The following is a 17,606-nucleotide window of genomic DNA, read 5'->3' on the forward strand; positions in this document are numbered from 1 at the left end:
CTCAATGAGCTGGATGCGGAGCCATTAAGAATGTGAGGGGTGGCAGAGATGAGCAGGGATGAGCAGCCACGTTGCTGGTTCCTCTCTCAGCTCTCCCTTTATTTATATTATTTTTAGCCCTGCTCGTGGTGAGGGTGAGGTGGGCAGGAGCTGCTCGGGCAGACACAGCGCTGGGTCAGCGGTTCCGCGGGGGCAGCAGTTGCCAAGACTTCAGCCCGTGCTGAATTTTTATTTTCATTAATTTGAACGTCAGCAACTGTCATTGGTGAAGGAGGTAAAATTAGCTCACGATTCACCTCCCTCCTTGATATCCATAATAGACTCCCGGGACTGTGCTTTTGAAGCAGGGGAAGGAGGGGAGGAGGGAAGAGTCACACAAAAGACAAGTGAGCTGTTTGGATAGATTCTTTTTCCCTCCCCAGTCAGAAATGTTAATTGACTTGGCCCGAGTTCAGCCGAGGGAGGGGAAGGAGAAGTGCTCAGCTTTGCTCTGAATGGGGTTGTTTGAGGCTCTGCAGTTGTGCTGGTGGGATGGAGGGCTGGCATGAAAAACCTGGGGCTCTGGGGTGCTGCAGCCAGGCAGTGCTGGGCTGGGGCTGTGTCCTGACCCTTGGGAGCCCCATGCCTGGAGGCTCTAGGTCCTGTGTGTCTCTCCTAGAACCCTTGAGCCCTTTCCAGCCATCACCCCTCCAGAGGGGTCAGGCACTGGAGGAATCCATAAGCAGGGCCATGAGCTTTGTGCTCCTGATCCTCCTGCTGTGCCAGTCACTGCCAGAGTGCCAGAGGCACTGGCACATGCCCTGGGGAGGGGGCCAGAGCACCCCCAACACTGCAATCCCTTGTGGTGAGCTGGGCTGGGCCAGGAGCTGTGCTGCTCTGGAGTACCAGGCTGGGCACTGCAGGTGCCACCGGCTCCAGCAGTGCCAGGGTTGGCTGCCAGGAGCTGTTCTGTCCCTGGTCAGTCAGTCCCTGTCTGTTTTCATGGCAGGAGTGCTCAGGTAAGCAGCCCCAAGCCGGTGGCTGGGAGCTGTGGCAACACTGGGAGCCATTGGGAGGGATACCTGTGGGGGAGATCCAGGAGGAAATAATTGTGTGTGTAACCCAGGATACACCCACCCCTCCCTCCCTCCCTCCCTCCCTCCCCATCTCTGGCAGTGGCCAGGGATGATGTGGCAAGGCACAGGGGTCCAAGATGGGACCCCCAGTGTGCTCCCTCCCCCAGAGGAGCAGCAGCTCTCCCAGCAACCCTGGGTCCCCCCCCAGGTGCCAGCAGTGGGGTGATGGTTGGCGCAAGCAGAGCTGACGTCCTGCCCAGCCTTGGCAGAGAAAGGATTGAGCATCCTTTAAAGAAAATTATACATAATCGTCTTACAGCCTTTGCTTCCACTCAAACCTCTGAGTCATAACTGAAGGGCCCTGGAGCGTGACGTTCCTGCTGGAAGGAAATTGCCTCGGCTGGATCCGGTGGGGGGGAGCCAGGGGCCTGACAAAGCCTCTCCTCAGCCTGTGCTGGGCTGGGGGCTGCTCCCTGTTCCTGATGGGAGCGCCCCAGGATGCAGCCCCATCCCTCTGTCACCCCCCAGGTGAGGGGATGTGACCCAAGCCCCGGCTGTGGCAGCAGAGGATGCCTCTGGAAATGGCTCTTCACCTGCTCTGCTGAGTCACACGGAGCTGAGGAGGGAGAAGGGCTGATGACACCCATGGGGTGTTCCCTCAGGGAACAGTGACACAGCTGAACCCCAGCCCTGCCAGGAAAGGCTGCACTGCCCTGTTCTGCAAACACACCCAGCCCCTGGGTACCCCCAGGGTGGTACGTGGGGCTGGGACCTGCAGAGAAGGCAGGAGGAAAGAGGGGTGACCTCATCCACTGCTGCCCCTCTGCTCCCTAGAGGAGTTGGGCTGCTGTCTGGGGTCTAGGACAGGGCACACAGTCTGGGGAGGAGGGGACACTGTGTCTGTGCTGGGGGAACAGGCACCAAACCAGTCCTCGAGGGAGCTGCAGCTGTAGGAACATCGCAGGGTGGGACGGACGGAGACGAGAGATCTCTGCAGCCAGGTCAGGAACTTGGGGTTCATTGCAAAGGGCCTGGGTGCAGGGCCCTGCTGGGAGCTGCCAGGCACAGATGGAGCAGGACTGAGAGAAGAGAGGGGGAGAGAGGATGAGAGGGTGAGAGAGGAGAGAGGGAGAGAGAGGATGAGAGAGCAAAAGGGGTAAGAGAGTAAAAGCAGTAAGAGAGTGAGGTTCCCGTTCCAATACAATAAATCATCTTCTGTGTTGAATATTCTAATTCTCACTAACCAATCTAGTACAAGATACAAATCCTATAGCATTTACATACAGCCTATAAGAATCACTACATTACCATACTGTGTTACATTTTAAACCCTAAAAACTCCTCTTTGGGCCCCTTCTGCCAAGCTGGCAGGGTCTTGGGCCTGCCTGCAAGCAGAGGGTGTTGTTTCATCAAAAGGGGATCACCTTCAGCTGGCCATGCCATTGTTTTCCAGTTGTTCAGTAACTAAGGGATCTCAAAGCTTGCTTTCATTTCAATCTCTCTTAGAGTTTCCATATTCTCAAAATCTTTTTGCCAGGCAATCATATTTATAAGGCTTTCCTGTTTCATCTTCCCCAACACCCAGCTTTGCACATCCCGGGCTGGGGATCCCTCGCAGGTACAGGAACAGGAGCAGCAGGATCCAGGAAGGGTCTGCTGCCCCCGCTGACTGTGGCCGTTCCCTTGCAGGACAGGTGCCTGACGAGGAGGAGGAGGCCGGGCAGAACGGGCAGAGCCGCGGCCGGGGGCTGCCCAAGGCCGTGTGCATGAACGGGACGGAGCCGGGGCAGCTGAGCGCCAGGGCCAAGGGCGAGCGCCGCGCCAGCGCCTCCTCCAACCCCTCCCGCAAGGCCTGCTCTGCCAGCAGCAAGATCCGCAAGCTCTCCACCTGCAAGCAGCAGTGAGCTCTGCCCAGGTACTGCCGGGGCTCTCTGGGCTCTGCCTGAGCGAGCTGGGGGACGTCTGAGCTATGGGCAGGGCGAGGGAGCTGAGGGTGTTTTGTAGTCTGGATCCTGAAAGAAATCCTGAAAGAAATCCTGAGTGTCCCTCTGCAGAGTCTCTGGTAGCCAGGGCTTGGATTTCCTGTGGTGCTGGGGGTGCAGAGCCCAGTGGAGATGTGCCCACCTGGCCCTGGCTCTGCTCTAGTCTGCCCTGTCATGTGAGAGGTGCTGTAGTGATCTCTCTCCCCTCCTGGGTTGTGCCTAAGCTGTGCCCTTTTTCCCTGGCACCAGGGCCCCTCTGCCCTGCTCCCAGCCTCACCACCACCTACCTGGACTTGGGGAGCACAGAGGGATGCTGAGCCCCTTTACCTGGCACCAGGGCCCCTCTGCCCTGCTCCCAGCCTCACCACCACCTACCTGGACTTGGGGAGCACAGAGGGATGCTGAGCCCCACCGTGTCCCCATGGGACCTGCCCCTGGCCCTGTCACCCATACCCAAGCCACTTCCAGGGGAAGCTGAGCCTTCTCCCTGCTTTCTCCCCCTCCTTCCAGCTCCTTCCTCCCCAGCTCCCAGCCCTGTCCCCTCCTTCCCACCCCTCATTCATAACGGAGCCAGCAGTGAGTCATGTTCAGCCTCATCCGCCCCCGGCCTCATGCTCGTCACGGCGCTGCTGGGGCTGAGCTCTGTTATCTCCTGGATCACGACCAGCTTTGTGGTGTGAAAAAAGCCCGAAATAAAAGCCGGATCCTCCCCCTGCAGCTGTCAGAGGCCCGTGGCAGCTCCATCTTTAATTCATGGGGGCAGTGAGTCACCTGCGGGGAGTCAGTGCAGCCGGAGCCTGGGATGGGGCTCCCCAGGACCTGCTGCTCTTCCTGCCCCTTCCTGCTCAGCTGCTGCCTGAGCCTGGCTGGGTCACTCCCCCCCTTAGCCTAGAAACCTTTTGAAGGAAGGGAATGCTCCTCTGCTTGGCATACATGACATTCCTTGGCACTGATTTCTCCTCAGGGGTTTTGCTTCGGGCAGGTCTGGGCTCACCTGGCTGAGGGACTCCCTAAAACCTTCCAGGGACAGCACAGGGATCCCGAGCCCCTCACTCCCATCCCAGGGCAGGGTGCAGGGCAGGAGCAGAACCAGCACCCCAAACTGGGCAGCCCCTGCCATCCCTAACCCCCTTCTCTCTGTTCTCCCCACAGCATCCCTGGGCCCGGGCCAGCCTGTGTCCCCCTCCTTGCCCCAGCTCTGCCTCTCTCCTGGGACTGGACTGTGCTTGCAATCCAAAAGGAAACCAGAAGAAACCAACCAAGGAGCCCCCCCTTCCTTCCCTCCCTGCACCCCCTGCTCCGGCCAGCGCCAGGACACAAAAGCTGCAGTGGCCACACCCTCCTCCCCATCGGACACCTGGGAGTTGAACTCTGCGGCTGCCAGGACGCTGCCCCCTTCCCCCCGATCACTCTTTGCCAATCAAGACACTGATTCTGTTTTTAATTTTGCGATGGGAAGGGTGGGATGAGGGGTCAAGGCCCCCTGGCCGTGTAGAGTCGTGCAAAGCCATTGCCGTGCACTTTATGTTTTAGACTACTGTTATATATTATATATTTTCCTCTCTCTTTTTTGTTTTATTTTTTTGTTTGTTTGTTTTTTGTTTTGTTTATATTTGCGGTATATTTAGAGATTCCTACACATCGTGATGTGTTAAAATAAACCAGATGAGGAAAAAAAAAAAAAAAACCAAAAAATCCAGGTATTAAAACAAAGCAGAACTCTATTACACCTGCATGCTGCACGGGGGCTCGGAGGGGCTCAGAAGGGAACAGGGCCCAGGAAGGGCTCAGAGCTTGGGAGGAATCTGGGCTCCAAAGGGATCAGGGTGGTGGCAGCCACTTGGCTTTTTTTTCTGCCTTTTTTTTTTTTTTTGCTTTTCTTCCCCCTTTTTTTTTCTTTTTTTTTTTTCCTTTTTTTTTTTCTTTTTTTTTTTTCTTTTTTAAAGAAAAATAAAGTGAAAACAGCAGGTGGGTTTCATGTCCTTCCTCCTGCAGCAGGCGGGGTCAGGGGTATGACCAGCCCCTCCTCTTCCTCCTTTTCCTTTTGGAAGGGCACAGCCCCCCCAGGCAAACCCTGCACTCGTGGGGCAATGCCAGGCCCGGAGCCCCCCCTGCCCCCACCATCCCACCCCCAGAAGGTAAGAAAAGAGCTCAGAGATGTCACGGTTGGTTTTGGTTTTTCTCCTTTGTTTATAGACTTAAAAACGCAGAGGTGATGGGGGGAGAGCTTTGGGCAGAGCCTGCACAGAGGGAAGGGGCAACCCGGCCTCTACTCGCATGCAATGGGGGTTTGGGGGGGCCCTGCCTGTCCCCCTCCCGCTGCCGAGTCCCAGGTGCCACAGCCAGGGCTGGGCTGGGGCAGTTTCTTTTTTTTTTTTTCCTCTTTTTTTCATCCATCCTTTGAAACACAAATAAAAACCCAATAAAAAGTGAACACCCCCCCCCGCCCCACCTCCCCCACGGAGCAGCAGCCGCCTCTGTAAAAATCAATAAATACCCTTGAGCCCCCACTGAGCTCCTGGGGTGGTGGTGGGGGTCACCCACAGCCCATGCTGGGGATGCCCCTCTCTGCTCTCACCCTGTCCCCTGGGCCGGGGGGCAGCACCAGGGGCAGGCACCGGGCACCCTCACCCCTCTGGGGGGTATTTTTGGGGTCCCCGGGGCTGATCCTTCCCCCCAAACCCTTGGGCTGCCACTCTGGGGACTCCCCAGGAGGAGCTTGAGCCCCTCCAAAATCCCCCTGCTTCCAGTTTAGATCCCAGGCTCCCTGCAGACCTTGTGGGGAGGGGGTTTGGGATTGAGGAGGTGACTGCCCCTCCCCAAACCGCCCCCTGGCCAGGGTGGCACCGCTGGGGACACCCAGCTCCGGCCGCTTCCTGGCGGGGACATTCCCGGCCGGATGAGAGGCTTATTGCTTGTAAAACCTCGGAGAGAGGGGAGAGCCAAGGTGCTCCGGGGGCTTCAGCAAAGTCCCTCAGCGCTGACCCCCGGCCAACGCTCGGCTTCTCCACCGTGCCCCGACCCCCGGGGCTCCCCCAGCCCAGGCCCTCGCTCCCGGGAGCCGGGGGGCTCGGCCACCCCACGCTACCGGACCCCCGTGCTGAGGTTACAGCCAGGGGTCCCCACGCGCCCTCCTGGCCTGGGCCGGGACCCCCTTCCCGCACCCGGTGCCGGCAGCAGGAGGGGATGAAGCCCTGAACCCTGCTGGGGGCCGAGCCCCCCCTGTGCCGGGGTCTCTCCCCCTCGTGCTGGGCCTAGACCGTGCTGTGGTCGGGGGAGGCATCACTGGCAGCCACGGCCACCGTGCACTCGGGGGTCTCTCTCTCGGCCGCTTTCCTCAGGTGCCCATAGAGCCGCTCCTCCAGGCCGCCCGCGATCTTGTCCATCAGCTCCGAGCCGGAGCCCAGCCCCAAGCACCTGCCGGAGCCGGGGCAGTCATCGTCCTCAGGGGGCTCAGAGCCAGCCTTGGGCTCGGGGGCCGCCTCTCCGGGCTCCTCCACGATCACCTGGATCTCGGGGTCAGGCAGCGCCGGGGCAGGGGGGACCCCATCGGACGCCTCTGCCGCCTCCTCGTCGCCGGCGCTGACGATGCGGGGCAGGGGGCTGTGGAACCGCGAGTCCAGCGGGTAGTTGGCGCTGTCGCCGCGGCGCAGGGGCGTCCGGTGCCGCTCCAGCGCCGGGTACCGCACGCCGGGGTCGCTGAACTGCTTCGTGTGCTGCCACTGCTTGCGCAGGTGGGTGCGGGAGCGGTGCTTGCCCCGCAGCGGGGACTCGTCGAACTGGGGGTCGTGGCGCACGAAGGCGTTGAACAGCGCGTCCGTCTTCTCGTCGATGCTGTAGTCCCGCCGGGGCAGCCCCTCCCGGCCCGGGAACATCTGCCCGTACGGGGACCAGGCCAGGGGGCTGTGGGGACGGAGGTGTCCCCCCCCACCCGCTGCGCCCAAGGTGGTGCTCCCTCCCTCCTCCTCTTCCTCATCTTCCTCCTCCTCCGGCTCCCTGCCCTCAAAGCTCTCGAAGATGGTTCCTTTCCGCCCGGCGCTGGTGAAGCAAATGCGCTTCTCGGAGGCTGTCTGGTCCTTGGGGGGACCCTCCTCGCCCCCCCGGCTGGGCGCCTCGATGGAGGCGTAGCCGCTGTCCATCTGCAGCAGCTTGCGTGTGCCGGGCTCCGACTCCTCCGCCTTGGGCCGACCCCAGAACTTCTCCTCGGGGCCTTCGGGCTCATCCAGGGAAGGGGAAGGGCAGGGGGGCACGCCGCTGGTGGAGGACACGCTGTCCCCTCCGTCGCTGCGCACCGAGTCCTGGTCGTTGCTGCGCTCGGAGGCCGCGTACAGCTCCAGCGAGGCGCGCAGGCTCCAGATGTCGTGGTAGGCGCTGGGCTGCTCGGGCACGCTGGGCTCGCCGGGGCTGCCCGCGCCCCCCTCGCCTGGCTCTAGCCTGCGGGCAGCACCCCGGTGTCACGTCAGGGACAGACCCCGCAGGTGACGGGCAGGGATGTGCCAGCCCAGCCCCTGCGGGCTCCACAGCAGCGCCATGGGGCCACCCGCTCCTCCATGCTGTTGCCAGCACCGTGCCCATGCCCCAACCCAACCTCCCCATCACCAGCGCCCCCCAGACCCCTCACCCCAGACCCGGTTGCCCCACCAGAGCCGCAGAGGTGGGAGCACCCCAAGCCCAGGGCAGCGCGGGGTCCCTCGGTGCCTTCCCGGTGCCCGGCTCACCCATCCCCGTCCCCTCTTATCTACTGAAAAATACCTGCCGAGAGAGGGTGGGGGGCTGGCGGGGGAGGGCAGGAAGGGGCCCCCCGCGGGGTGGAAGGACACGTCGTCCGTGTGGGCAATGTACTGGATGATGTCGGTCTGGTGAGGGTCCCGGTCCTCCTGGTCCATGCTCTCGCTGGCCGCCCGCTGCCTCTGAAACTGCCGCCGCTTGGGGGATCCTGGGGGGCGCAGGGCAGGGCTGGGGGCACAACCCAACCGGCAGCAGCAGCCCCCCCCACCCACACGTGTCCCCCCAGCCTGCACAGCCCCCCCGCTGACCCCCACCTCTGGTGTCCAGGCTGGACGCGCGCTGGGTGCTCTCCAGCTTCCACTTCTTGATCCTGAAGTAGGGGCTGGCCCCGTCCAGGCTGGCGTGGCGGCGCAGGCGGGTGAAGAACTGCAGGACGGTGCCCTGGGGAGGGGTCGGGGGGGGCTCCCCGGGGCCGGCACTGCCTCCCCCAGCCGCCTTCCCGCTCCTGGGTGCTGCTGTGAACTGGGGGGGCCGGGGGGGCCGTGAGTGACGGCTCGGACCCAAGCATGCCTCCCCAGACCCCCGCATCCCACTCGGCTCCTTTGTCAGAGCTGGGCTGCAGCAGATGCACAAATGTCCCCCGGGGCAGGGACCAGAGCCTGTTTCTAGCTGGATGCCCACGTCTCTTCCTGAGCCCTGGCACGGAGCGAGGGGGCAGGGATGGGATCCGGGGGAGCAGGGAGGGAGCAGGACAGAACCCTTGGGAGCCCCTTCCCCTGCCCAGTCCCGGCCCCCCTCCGCCCCAGCACTCACCGAAGGCCCCTCCCCGGAGTCGGAGGAGGCGGACGGGCTGGCCTCTGTGAAGCTGGTGTCCACGGTGGAGTTGTAGGTGTCCCCGGGCAGGGCAGAGCTGGGGCCCACGGCATGGCTGGGGAGCACTGGCCGGGGCAGGGCTCCCGCGGGGGGCTGCAAGGCAGAGCACGCTCAGGGGGTCTGCACGAAGCTGGGGACAAGGAGGGGCCCCTGCACCCCAGCACCTCCTGGCTCTACTTCCAGCAATGCCCCGAGACTCCCACCCTGGGCCCAGTGGTGCATCCCTGGGGTGCTGCAGGATGCCTGGGTGTCCCATCTGTCCCTCGGGCACTGAAAGCTCACCTGGAAGATGGCAAGACCAGGCTTGGGCGGGGGCAGGCGGGGGGTCATGGCCAGGCTGTTCTCGCTGGATTCACACTCGTGGATGGTGACAATCTTGAGGGCAGGCGGCGGGAGGTGCAGGTGAGTCAGGCGGGCGTTCTTCAGGTGGTGGAAATCCCCCTCTGTCAGTGTGTACCTGTGGGACAGCTGGGTCAGGAGGGGCAGCCCCAACCCCCTGTCCCCCCCTCGGCCCAGAGCTTCACCTCCTCCCCTTCTCCTGGGTTTTCTTGCCCTGGTCAAAGAGCGCGGCCTCGTTGAAGGAGACGCGCCGGGCAGTGGAGGAGCTGGAGGACAGGAACCTCTCACTCTCTGCATCCCGGTAGCTGGAGGATGACAGGCACTCAGGGTCCTCCGCTTTGCCAGTGATATCTGCAGAGAAGGGGGTCAGCAACCAGCTCCCCCCACCGTGCTGTACCCCAGCTTCCCCAGCTGAGCCTTGGCAAACTTGTTGCACTCATGGCCTCAATGCCAGCCAGGAATTCCCTGCTCCCAGCTGCCAGAGACGGACAATGGAGGGCACAGGGGGTGTGTGGTGGTCACTGCTCCCCTTGGGAGGGCCCAGGAGCTGCCTCACCCCCCTCCCCAGAATTCAGGATGCAATTTGGGGGGATGAGCACAGCACTCGTGTCACTCACCCTGTGCCTGCTGCGAGTCATCCAGGTAAGTGGTGTTGGTTTTCTCGGGATCATCGCTGGCTCTGCAGGGGGAGGAGGGTCAGAGGTGCCCGTGCCAGTCCCCCCGACCCTCCGTGCAGTGCCACACACCCCGGGGACAGCGGCGTGGTCACCCCTCGCCCACCTGGAGTGCCGGCGATCGGCCTCGCAGCAGCGGCGGCAGATGATCAGGATGCCCGAGAGCAGGACCAGGGTGCCCCCGATGAAGATGGAGAGCAGGGCGAGGAGCAGCACGTACCCATCCTGAGGGGACACCTCGCCGGGCACCGCCTGCCCGGGGCCGAGGGGCTGAGCCCCGGCCCAGCCCGAAGCTGCCCCCGCCGCGCTGACGCCAGCGCTGCCCCCGGAGCCACCGCCCCCCGCCGCCCCCGGGCCCTGCCTGCACCACGGCAACGGCAACCGGGGAGGCTGAGCCGACCCAGCCCCCGCGCCGAGTGCGAGTGGGAACCGGCTTGGGGATGGGGATGGGGACGGCGAGAGGACCCCCAACCCTGCCCCAGCCGGGGGAGAGGGGCTGATGCGGCAGCAGCGCCCAGGCCCCCGGACCCCCAGAGCATCCCAGCAGGACACAGAGCACTGGGAACTGTCACCCACTCCCAGCGCTGGCAGAGCAGGGGGTGACAGCGGGGCTGCTGCCGTCCCCACCCGAGCGAAGGCGCCAGCCCCACGGAAGCCACGAGAATCCCACAGCTCCGACCATGAATCCCCATCCCGCGGGACCCCCATGCTGGCGGCTCGGGGAGGGGCGCCAGAGGCAGGCAGGGCAGGCAGGGACAGGCAGCACTCACCGTGGCGCTCTCGGTCGCGTTGTCCCAGGGTGTTGGGTCATCGCTCATGGTCTGTCCCGGCCCGAGCGTGTCCTGGGGCGGGGGGAGACGGAGGGAGGCACCGGCCGGGACGGTGGGGCCGGGCCGGGGGCGGCGGCGGCGGCTCCTGCCCGGCCCCTGCCCGGCACCGCGGTGCGGAGCTGCCGGGAGGGACCGGGAGGGAGGGACCGGGATGGAGAGATGGAGGGAGGGACCGGGATGGAGGGATGAAGGGAGGGTGTGCTCAGGGGAAGGATGAAGGGATGGAGGGTGTGGTCAGGAGCGAAGCAGGGATGGACGGATGGAGAGATGGGGAGGAGAGGGCAGAACCGCTGCCCCTCCCCAGGGAGCCCCTGAGCCCCCAGACTCGCGTGGGCACCACCCCCGGCCCCGCGAAGAGGCGGCCACGGTCCCCACGCCCGGCTGGGGCCGGAGCCCCCAAACCGTGGCCAGTGCCAGGGGCCAGAGGTGGCCAGGGGGTGAAATCCCTGCCCCAGGTCCGGGGTGACACCGCGCTGCCGTCCCCGGGGGCCAAACGCAGCCCCCTGGGGGGGACCCCTGCCCGCGGGAGCTCGGGGGGAGCCGCGCTGGGGCTCCCGGCAGGGACGGGGGGCAGCGGCCGCCCCACAGCTCGTGGCGTGGGTGTCGCCGGAGCGCGACGGGTGACGCTCGTGAGTCATCCCGAGAGCGGCTCCGTCACCGGGCTGTCCGCGCGGGGGGGGGGGACACCGAGGGGCCGGGGGGACCGGGCCGAGCTCCTGAGGACCGAGAGCCGCCGGGACTGGGGTCCCACTCTCCTCCTCTCCCCTCCTCCGCGGCCTTTGGGGACCCGGCGGGGACCTCATCACCCTCCCGCGTGTCTGGCCCTTCCCGGGGGCTTCCGAGCTCCAGCTCCCGCTGCGAGGCCGTGTGTCCCCTCCGTGTGTCCCTCCGTGTGTCCCTCCATGTGTCCCCTCCCTGTGTCCCCTCCCTGTGTCCCTCCGTGTGTCCCCTCCGTGTGTCCCCAGGCTGCTGAAGGGGCTGAGCCGGGGCTGGGTGGGCGATGCTGTGTCGGGGACCCCCAGAGCGGGCAGGGGTGGGCGCTTGGAAGCCGCTCAAAATTAGGTCAGTGAAAAATGTGAATGGAGCCCGTGAAGGGGTGGGGACTGTCACTCGTGGGGACAGCGCAGGGGTGGCCGTGTCGCAGCTGGCAGCGAGGGACAGCGATGGCTGAGGGCAGCCCTGGCATAGGTCGGGGTATCAACCCCTTGGAGGGATAGCGGGGTGTTGGGGGGCTCCCGAGGCAGAGACCCCCCCCCGTTCCTACACCGGCCCTCACGCCTCTCCAAGCTGGTGGGACGCAGCACGAGGTGAGGGGACCCACCCTGAGACCCCCGAGAAAGGGTAAAGGGGTGGGGGGGGGTCCCGCTTCCGACCACATGGGGGGACCCCGGGCGAGGGGGCTGCGGCTCCACGCGGGATGGGCGCCCCACGGGCGGGATCCCTGTGGGGCACCCTCAGGCCCGAGGCAGGGGGAGCGGGGGGCCGGGGGGAGCGGGAAGAATGTCCCTCCTGTTCCCCATCATGGAGGAATCCCGTCTCCATGGCGACCCGACAGGAACAGGACGGCCATTGTCTGGAGGAGGGGGCCGGTCCCCGGGCTGTCCCCCCCGGGGGGGACACGGGGCGGGACCCGCGGTCGCCGCCAGTGCCCCGGGGCGGGGGCTCGGGGCCGGGGGATCCCGGTGGTGCCGCGCCTCCGCACGTGGGAAGGGGTGCGGGGGGCGGGCCGGTGCTGCTCCCCACGCGTGTGTGCGACCTACGGGGGCCGGCTGGACCGGGGCTGGGCTGGGGCCGTGGCGGGGAACCCGCTCTGCCCCCCTGAGGCTGCAGCCCCGCTCCCCAGCCCGGTGACAGGGATGCAGTCAGGGATGTGGGGCGGGGATGGAGGCAGGGATGCGGGATGCAGGCAGGGATGCGGGATGCAGGCAGGAATGTGGGGCAGGGATGGAGACACGGATGGAGGATGAGCGATGAGGGATGCGAGCAGAGATGTGGGACAAGAATAAGGGATGCAGGCAGAGCTAGTGACAGGGCTGGTGACAGCGAGGCAGGAGCCCCCGGGACCTCTACGCGCGATAGGGAGTAATGGTCTCCCCTCGGCCGGGCCGGCTCCCTATGTCGCGATAGAGGCTATCGCAAGGCGCCGGAACCAGACACTCACCTACAACCGAGACCGGGGCTCCATCGCCGCCGCTGCGCTCGGTGCGGCGGGGCGGCCCCGGGATTTATGAATGAACCGGAGCCGCCCCCGCGCGGCGCGGGCGTCACGTGGGGACAGGGGCTGCCCCAGCCCTGCCTGCACCAGCCCTGCCCGTACCCCCCGCTCCCCTGCCCGTACCCCCTGCTCCCCTGCCTGCCCCGCAGTCCTGTCTGTGAGTCCTGCCTGCGCCCCTTCCCGCACCTCTGCCTGCACCGCTGCTTTTATCCCTGCCTGACTACACCGCTGCCTGCTCCAGCCCTGACAGCGCTCCTGCTCGCATCCCTGCCTGCACCAGCCTTGCCTACACCAGCCCTGCCTGCACTCCTGCCCTCCCAGCCGTCTGTACCAGTCCTGCTCGCACCATCCCTGCCTGCATCCCTGCCTGCATTCCTGCCTGTACCCCTGCCTGCATCCCTGTGCCCACCGCTGTCCCGGAGCCGCTGGGGCACAGCCGGACCGGGCCCGGGGGCGCGGCTGCCCCTCGGTGCGGAGGCGGAGCGGGCCCCCCCGCCCAGCACCACGGCACTCGGCGGGCACGGGAGAGACTACAACTCCCATAAGGCCATGCGGTGTAGCGCGCTTTTCCTCCGCCGGGCGGCGCGCGGGGCGCGTCGGGAGCTGTGGTCCGCTGCCGTCCCGGCCTGCCCCGCGCCGCCGCCGCTGCCGCCGCCGCCATGGCCGCGATGTTCTGCGCCCGCCGCTTCCTCCGCCTCGCCCGCCCCTCGCTGCCGCTGCCCCCCTCCCGCGGCTATGCCGATCCCGCCGCCGGCGGCCCCGCTGCCATGGCCTTCACCTTCGCCTCACCCACACAGGTATGCCCGCCGCGGCCCCGGTCCCGGTGCCCCCGCCCCCGCCTCGCCCGGTGTCCCCTGAGGGCTCGGAGCGGGCGGGCCGCGGGCGGTGCTGCTGCCCCCGCGGGGCTGTCCGCTCCCGGGGGCTCTGCGCTTCCCGGGGCACGGCCGAGCTGTCCTCGGGCTGTCCCCGGGCTGACCTTGGCCCTGACCTCGGCCTTGCCCGCCTGCCCGGGCGCTCGGTCCCCGCCGCAGCGCTCCCGGGCCCGCTCGAGGCCGCTCCAGCCCTTCCAGCCGCGCTGCCGGGCCCGGCCTGGAGCGGGACACGGCCGGTCCGCCCCCGCTGTGCCTGCCAGGCTGTCCCCGGGGCAGGGCGCTGGGGACAGGGACAGCCCGGCAGCGTGGGCCGCAGCGGGGACGGCAGCTCCGGGCTCCCCACGCGCTTCCCAGGCTGCTCCCGGCGCCTCTCGCCCACTCCCGACTCTGTGTCTCCATGTGCCGCCTCCCCGCCGTGCCCCTGGCAGCTGGGAACGCTTCCCCAGTGCCTTTGCCAGGAGCTCTCCTCTGGAGCCCGGCTCTGCTCCCACCCTGTGCAGGTGCAGCCTGTCCTGGGCACACCCTGAACCTGCCGGGAGCTGGGCTGCTCCCTTGGGATGGGCTCTTCCCTGGGCTCTCCATGCCCCTGTCCCTGGTGACTGTGCTTTTTTTTTGTCCTCTTCATCCATGCAGGTGTTCTACAACGGTGCCAACGTGAAGCAGGTGGATGTGCCCACGCTGACCGGCTCCTTTGGCATCCTGGCATCCCATGTCCCCACGCTCCAGGTGCTCCGGCCAGGCGTTGTCACAGTCCACGCCGAGGATGGGACGGCCACCAAGTACTTTGGTGAGCGAGGCAGGAGGAGCTGGGGAGGAAAGGTGTGCGTGGGGATGGTGTTCTTGGCGCTTTCACAAGGGAGGCTCTGCCCATCCAGGTGTGGCCTGGTGCACTTCCAGGGATTTCTGCTTTCCCAGCCTGACAGGGGCTGCTGGAAGCTGATGTGGGAGCCGTGGGCTGGGGTCAGGTCTTGGTTCTGGTCAGGTTTTCTGGGTCCAGCTTGCTCCAGCTTGCCTTGGGGTGGGAGCTGAGTCCCTGAATGCTGGAGATGTGGCGGGAGGGGGCTGAGGATTTGTTCTGGGAAAGGGTGGTCGGGGTGCCAGGGCTGAGCCCCCTGGCTGAGCCACACCCCATGTTGTGCCTCTCAGTGAGCAGCGGCTCTGTCACTGTCCACGCCGACTCCACGGTGCAGGTATTGGCAGAGGAGGCAGTGACCATGGACATGCTGGACCTGGCTGTGAGTACCCAGAGATTTCACCCACCCTGGTGGAGAAATTGCTCCCCTTCTCTGCTCTGGGGTCCCTGTGCCCAGAACCCAGGGTTGTGTCAACACCCCCACTACATTTTGGGATCAGAGGTTTTGGGCTTCTCCTTGGTGAACTCTGGAGAGAGGGAGCTCTCCAGTCATAAATCTCCACACCATTTCCCACCCCTTGGACAGACACTGACCTTGTCCTCACCTCCAGAACAGCTCTTCCCTGCTGATAAGGTGTCTGGGGCCAGCACAGCTGTGTCTGTAGCTCTGTGAGGCTCCCAAGTCAGTGGGTCCTTGGCATCCATATGAAGGACCAGTGGCTGCAGGGGAGGGAGGGAAGGACAGTCCCCTCTCCTGCAGTGTCTCCCAATGACACACATTCTTTCTGCCCTCATGTCCAGACTGCAAAATCCAACCTGGAGAAAGCTGTGTCAGAGATGGCAGCAGCATCTGATGAAGCTGCTAAAGCAGAAGCTCAGATTAAGGTAGAAGCTAACGAAGCCCTGGTAAAGGCTCTGGAGTAAATCCAGGTGAGGTTCACCTGTGGCCTGGCTGAGCATCCAGCCGTGCCCTAGGGCCTGCTGGGCTGGGTGAGGGGATCTGCCTTGCTTTTGGGGAGCAGTGACCACAGCTGTCCCTTGCCAGGGTCAGGCCTCAGCTCTGGGGGGCTCATGGGGGTCCCCAGCCCAGAGCTGACCTGGGGCTGTTGGTGGCAGTGGGGCCTGGGGTTGGGCTGTGACACTGTGGGGTCCAGCCCAGCTGTGACACTGGAGTTCAGCCCTGACAGGGGTGGGTGGACAGTGCTGGGACAGACTGGGAACTGTGGTCACTGCTGGGGTCTCGCTGGTTCCCAGGTCCCCACTGGGTCTGGCCATATCTGGGGACAGCTTGGGGGCAGAGCAGGGATGCTGGGCCCCACAGGGAGAGCAGCACGTGATCTCTGCCACACACACTCCCACTAAAGACAGCTTCATTCTCAGGGGAGGTGAGGCCAGGCTCTTACCTTGTGGCCTCTTTTTGCTCTGCCCTGCACAGACTGTGCCTCATCCCTTCCCTTCCCACGTGCTGGCAGCCAGGAATTGCAGCAGTGTGTGCTGAGCAGGGCTGTGAGTCACTGACAGCCTCCAACGGGCTCAGCCTGGAGCACAGGAGGGCAGCAGCTCCTGCTCTCTCCTGATCTCTGATCCAGGTGCTCTTTGGTCCTGCAGAGCTGCTGGCTCGTGTTTACTCACAGCAGTTGCAAAGCTGGAGTGGGGCCAAGCCCTGGGATTGGGATCTGCAGCCCAGCCGAGCCCACCCCGCGCTAACCTGACCCCACTTTGTGTTTTGCAGGAATCCCACTGTGGATGCAGAACTCCCAGCCTGTACCTGTTCTACTCTCCAGCTGTACAGATGGAACAGGACAAATGGAGGTGGAGAAATGGTTCTGATCAATTAAAAGGAAATGTGACCCCCTCTTGTGGCACATCGCCTTCTTCCCAGGCAGCAATTGCAGCTGCAGCCAGGAGCAGTTCCCAGCTCCTGCCCCAAGGCAGATTCACCCTGGGAAGGGGTCACCAGCACTTCCCTGGGGTTTGGCTGGGGATATTCACCCCTGGGAGGTTCATCAGACAGATTTATAATCCTTTCCCTGTGCTCCAGCCACCTCCATCTCCAGTAACCACTTGGGCTGTGGGATTTCAGCAGCACAGATCTGTTCCAGAGCCGTCCTGTCCCAGCACTGGCTCTGCCTCAGCCTCAGGAATCCACATTGGCACGGCAGGGCTTCCCACAGCTGGACAGCAGCTGCTGGGCTCTGCCGCATCCCCTGCTGCTGCCAGTGGCACTTCGTCTGCTCCTGGAGATGGGCTTGGTGTGGAGAGGGAAGCAGATGCTGTGCATGGTGGAAATCTTTCCTGCTTCCGTTCGTGCTGGGGATGGCTGGAGCTGCTCTGCTGAGCTCAGTGCTCCCTATCTGAGGAGGCCACCTGGGGTTCCTCAGGGCTCCTCACAGCCCAGAGAAGCAGGAAAGGTTCACTGGGCTGCAGCACCACTGGGAAGGGGCGGGTTTGGGCAAGGGGACAGCTCTGCCTGTGCCAGGGATGTGTGTCCTGCCATGTGTCCTGCTGCACCAGCTGCTGCCGGGCCCCTCGCTCCATGCCACCCTCCCACGCCTTTCCAGAGGGATTTTGGGTTTCCACTGCTGTGCAGAGCTTCCGTCCCTCCCTCTGCCTCTAATCCCCTTTTCCCTGCGGTGTTCCAGCCTGGGAAGCTGTGTTGGCTGCCTGTGAGGTCAGTGCTTGCCACTCCTGTGTGCCCTGCACAGCTCCCGCCGCTCTGCGCTCGGAGCAGGGCACGGCTATTTTGGGCACTGCCACCCAGGATGTAATCTTGGCTGCCTCCTCTTCTCACCACCACCTCCTCCCCCTCCTCTCGCTCACTCTGTCTTTCTCTCCCCCCCCCCCCCCTTCACAAGTGATCAAAAATAGAGCCTGTGGTGTTAAATTTCTCACTCTGTGGCTTATTAAAAGCCTCCGAGTGCCTGACGCGGAGCCTATTTGAAGCTCAGCCGACTTCCAGCTCCTGAGCTGCTCCAGTGCCTTTTCCCCTTCCCCTCTCACCCTCTCATCCTCTTTTTTTTTTTTTCTTTTTTTTCCTTAAAGGTCAGACATTGCACTGAGCATAAGCAAAGCTTCAGACTCAGAGCTGTACTAATTAAAACATCTTGGGAATTACTGGGGCTGGCCGGCTCCCTTCCCTCTCCCGCTGCCCCTCTCTGTCCCCAGCTGCTATTTCGGCTGCGGGA

The 17,606-nt window shown here is 64.5% G+C and overlaps 3 protein-coding genes across 3 annotated transcripts in view; 2 read left to right on the forward strand and 1 right to left on the reverse strand.

Moving 5' to 3' along the window:
- The window catches only part of STK11 (serine/threonine kinase 11), a 31,215-nt gene extending 26,612 nt beyond the window's left edge, over nucleotides 1–4,603 (forward strand). The window contains exons 9-10 of the mRNA XM_066566453.1: nucleotides 2,745–2,970; nucleotides 4,190–4,603. Of these exons, the coding sequence (XP_066422550.1) occupies nucleotides 2,745–2,959 (215 nt within the window). The 3' untranslated portion in view covers nucleotides 2,960–2,970; nucleotides 4,190–4,603. The remainder of the gene's footprint in view (nucleotides 1–2,744; nucleotides 2,971–4,189) is intronic.
- Nucleotides 4,604–5,203: 600 nt separating this feature from the next.
- CBARP (CACN subunit beta associated regulatory protein) lies at nucleotides 5,204–12,744 on the reverse strand. Its single transcript, XM_066566421.1, has 10 exons — nucleotides 12,643–12,744; nucleotides 10,422–10,493; nucleotides 9,758–9,903; nucleotides 9,595–9,656; nucleotides 9,163–9,328; nucleotides 8,921–9,095; nucleotides 8,579–8,731; nucleotides 8,080–8,287; nucleotides 7,790–7,973; nucleotides 5,204–7,471 (listed from the first exon to the last, which is right to left on the reverse strand). Exons 2-10 carry the CDS (start codon nucleotides 10,467–10,469, stop codon nucleotides 6,292–6,294), a joined length of 2,322 nt encoding a protein of 773 aa, XP_066422518.1. The 5' UTR covers nucleotides 10,470–10,493; nucleotides 12,643–12,744; the 3' UTR covers nucleotides 5,204–6,291.
- A 575-nt stretch (nucleotides 12,745–13,319) lies between these two features.
- ATP5F1D (ATP synthase F1 subunit delta) lies at nucleotides 13,320–16,276 on the forward strand. Its single transcript, XM_066566497.1, has 5 exons — nucleotides 13,320–13,493; nucleotides 14,202–14,355; nucleotides 14,715–14,803; nucleotides 15,223–15,351; nucleotides 16,154–16,276. Exons 1-4 carry the CDS (start codon nucleotides 13,356–13,358, stop codon nucleotides 15,343–15,345), a joined length of 504 nt encoding a protein of 167 aa, XP_066422594.1. The 5' UTR covers nucleotides 13,320–13,355; the 3' UTR covers nucleotides 15,346–15,351; nucleotides 16,154–16,276.
- Nucleotides 16,277–17,606: the final 1,330 nt, after the last annotated feature.

This window comes from Molothrus aeneus, chromosome 27, assembly GCF_037042795.1.
Source record: "Molothrus aeneus isolate 106 chromosome 27, BPBGC_Maene_1.0, whole genome shotgun sequence".
Classification (NCBI taxonomy): Eukaryota; Metazoa; Chordata; class Aves; order Passeriformes; family Icteridae; genus Molothrus; species Molothrus aeneus.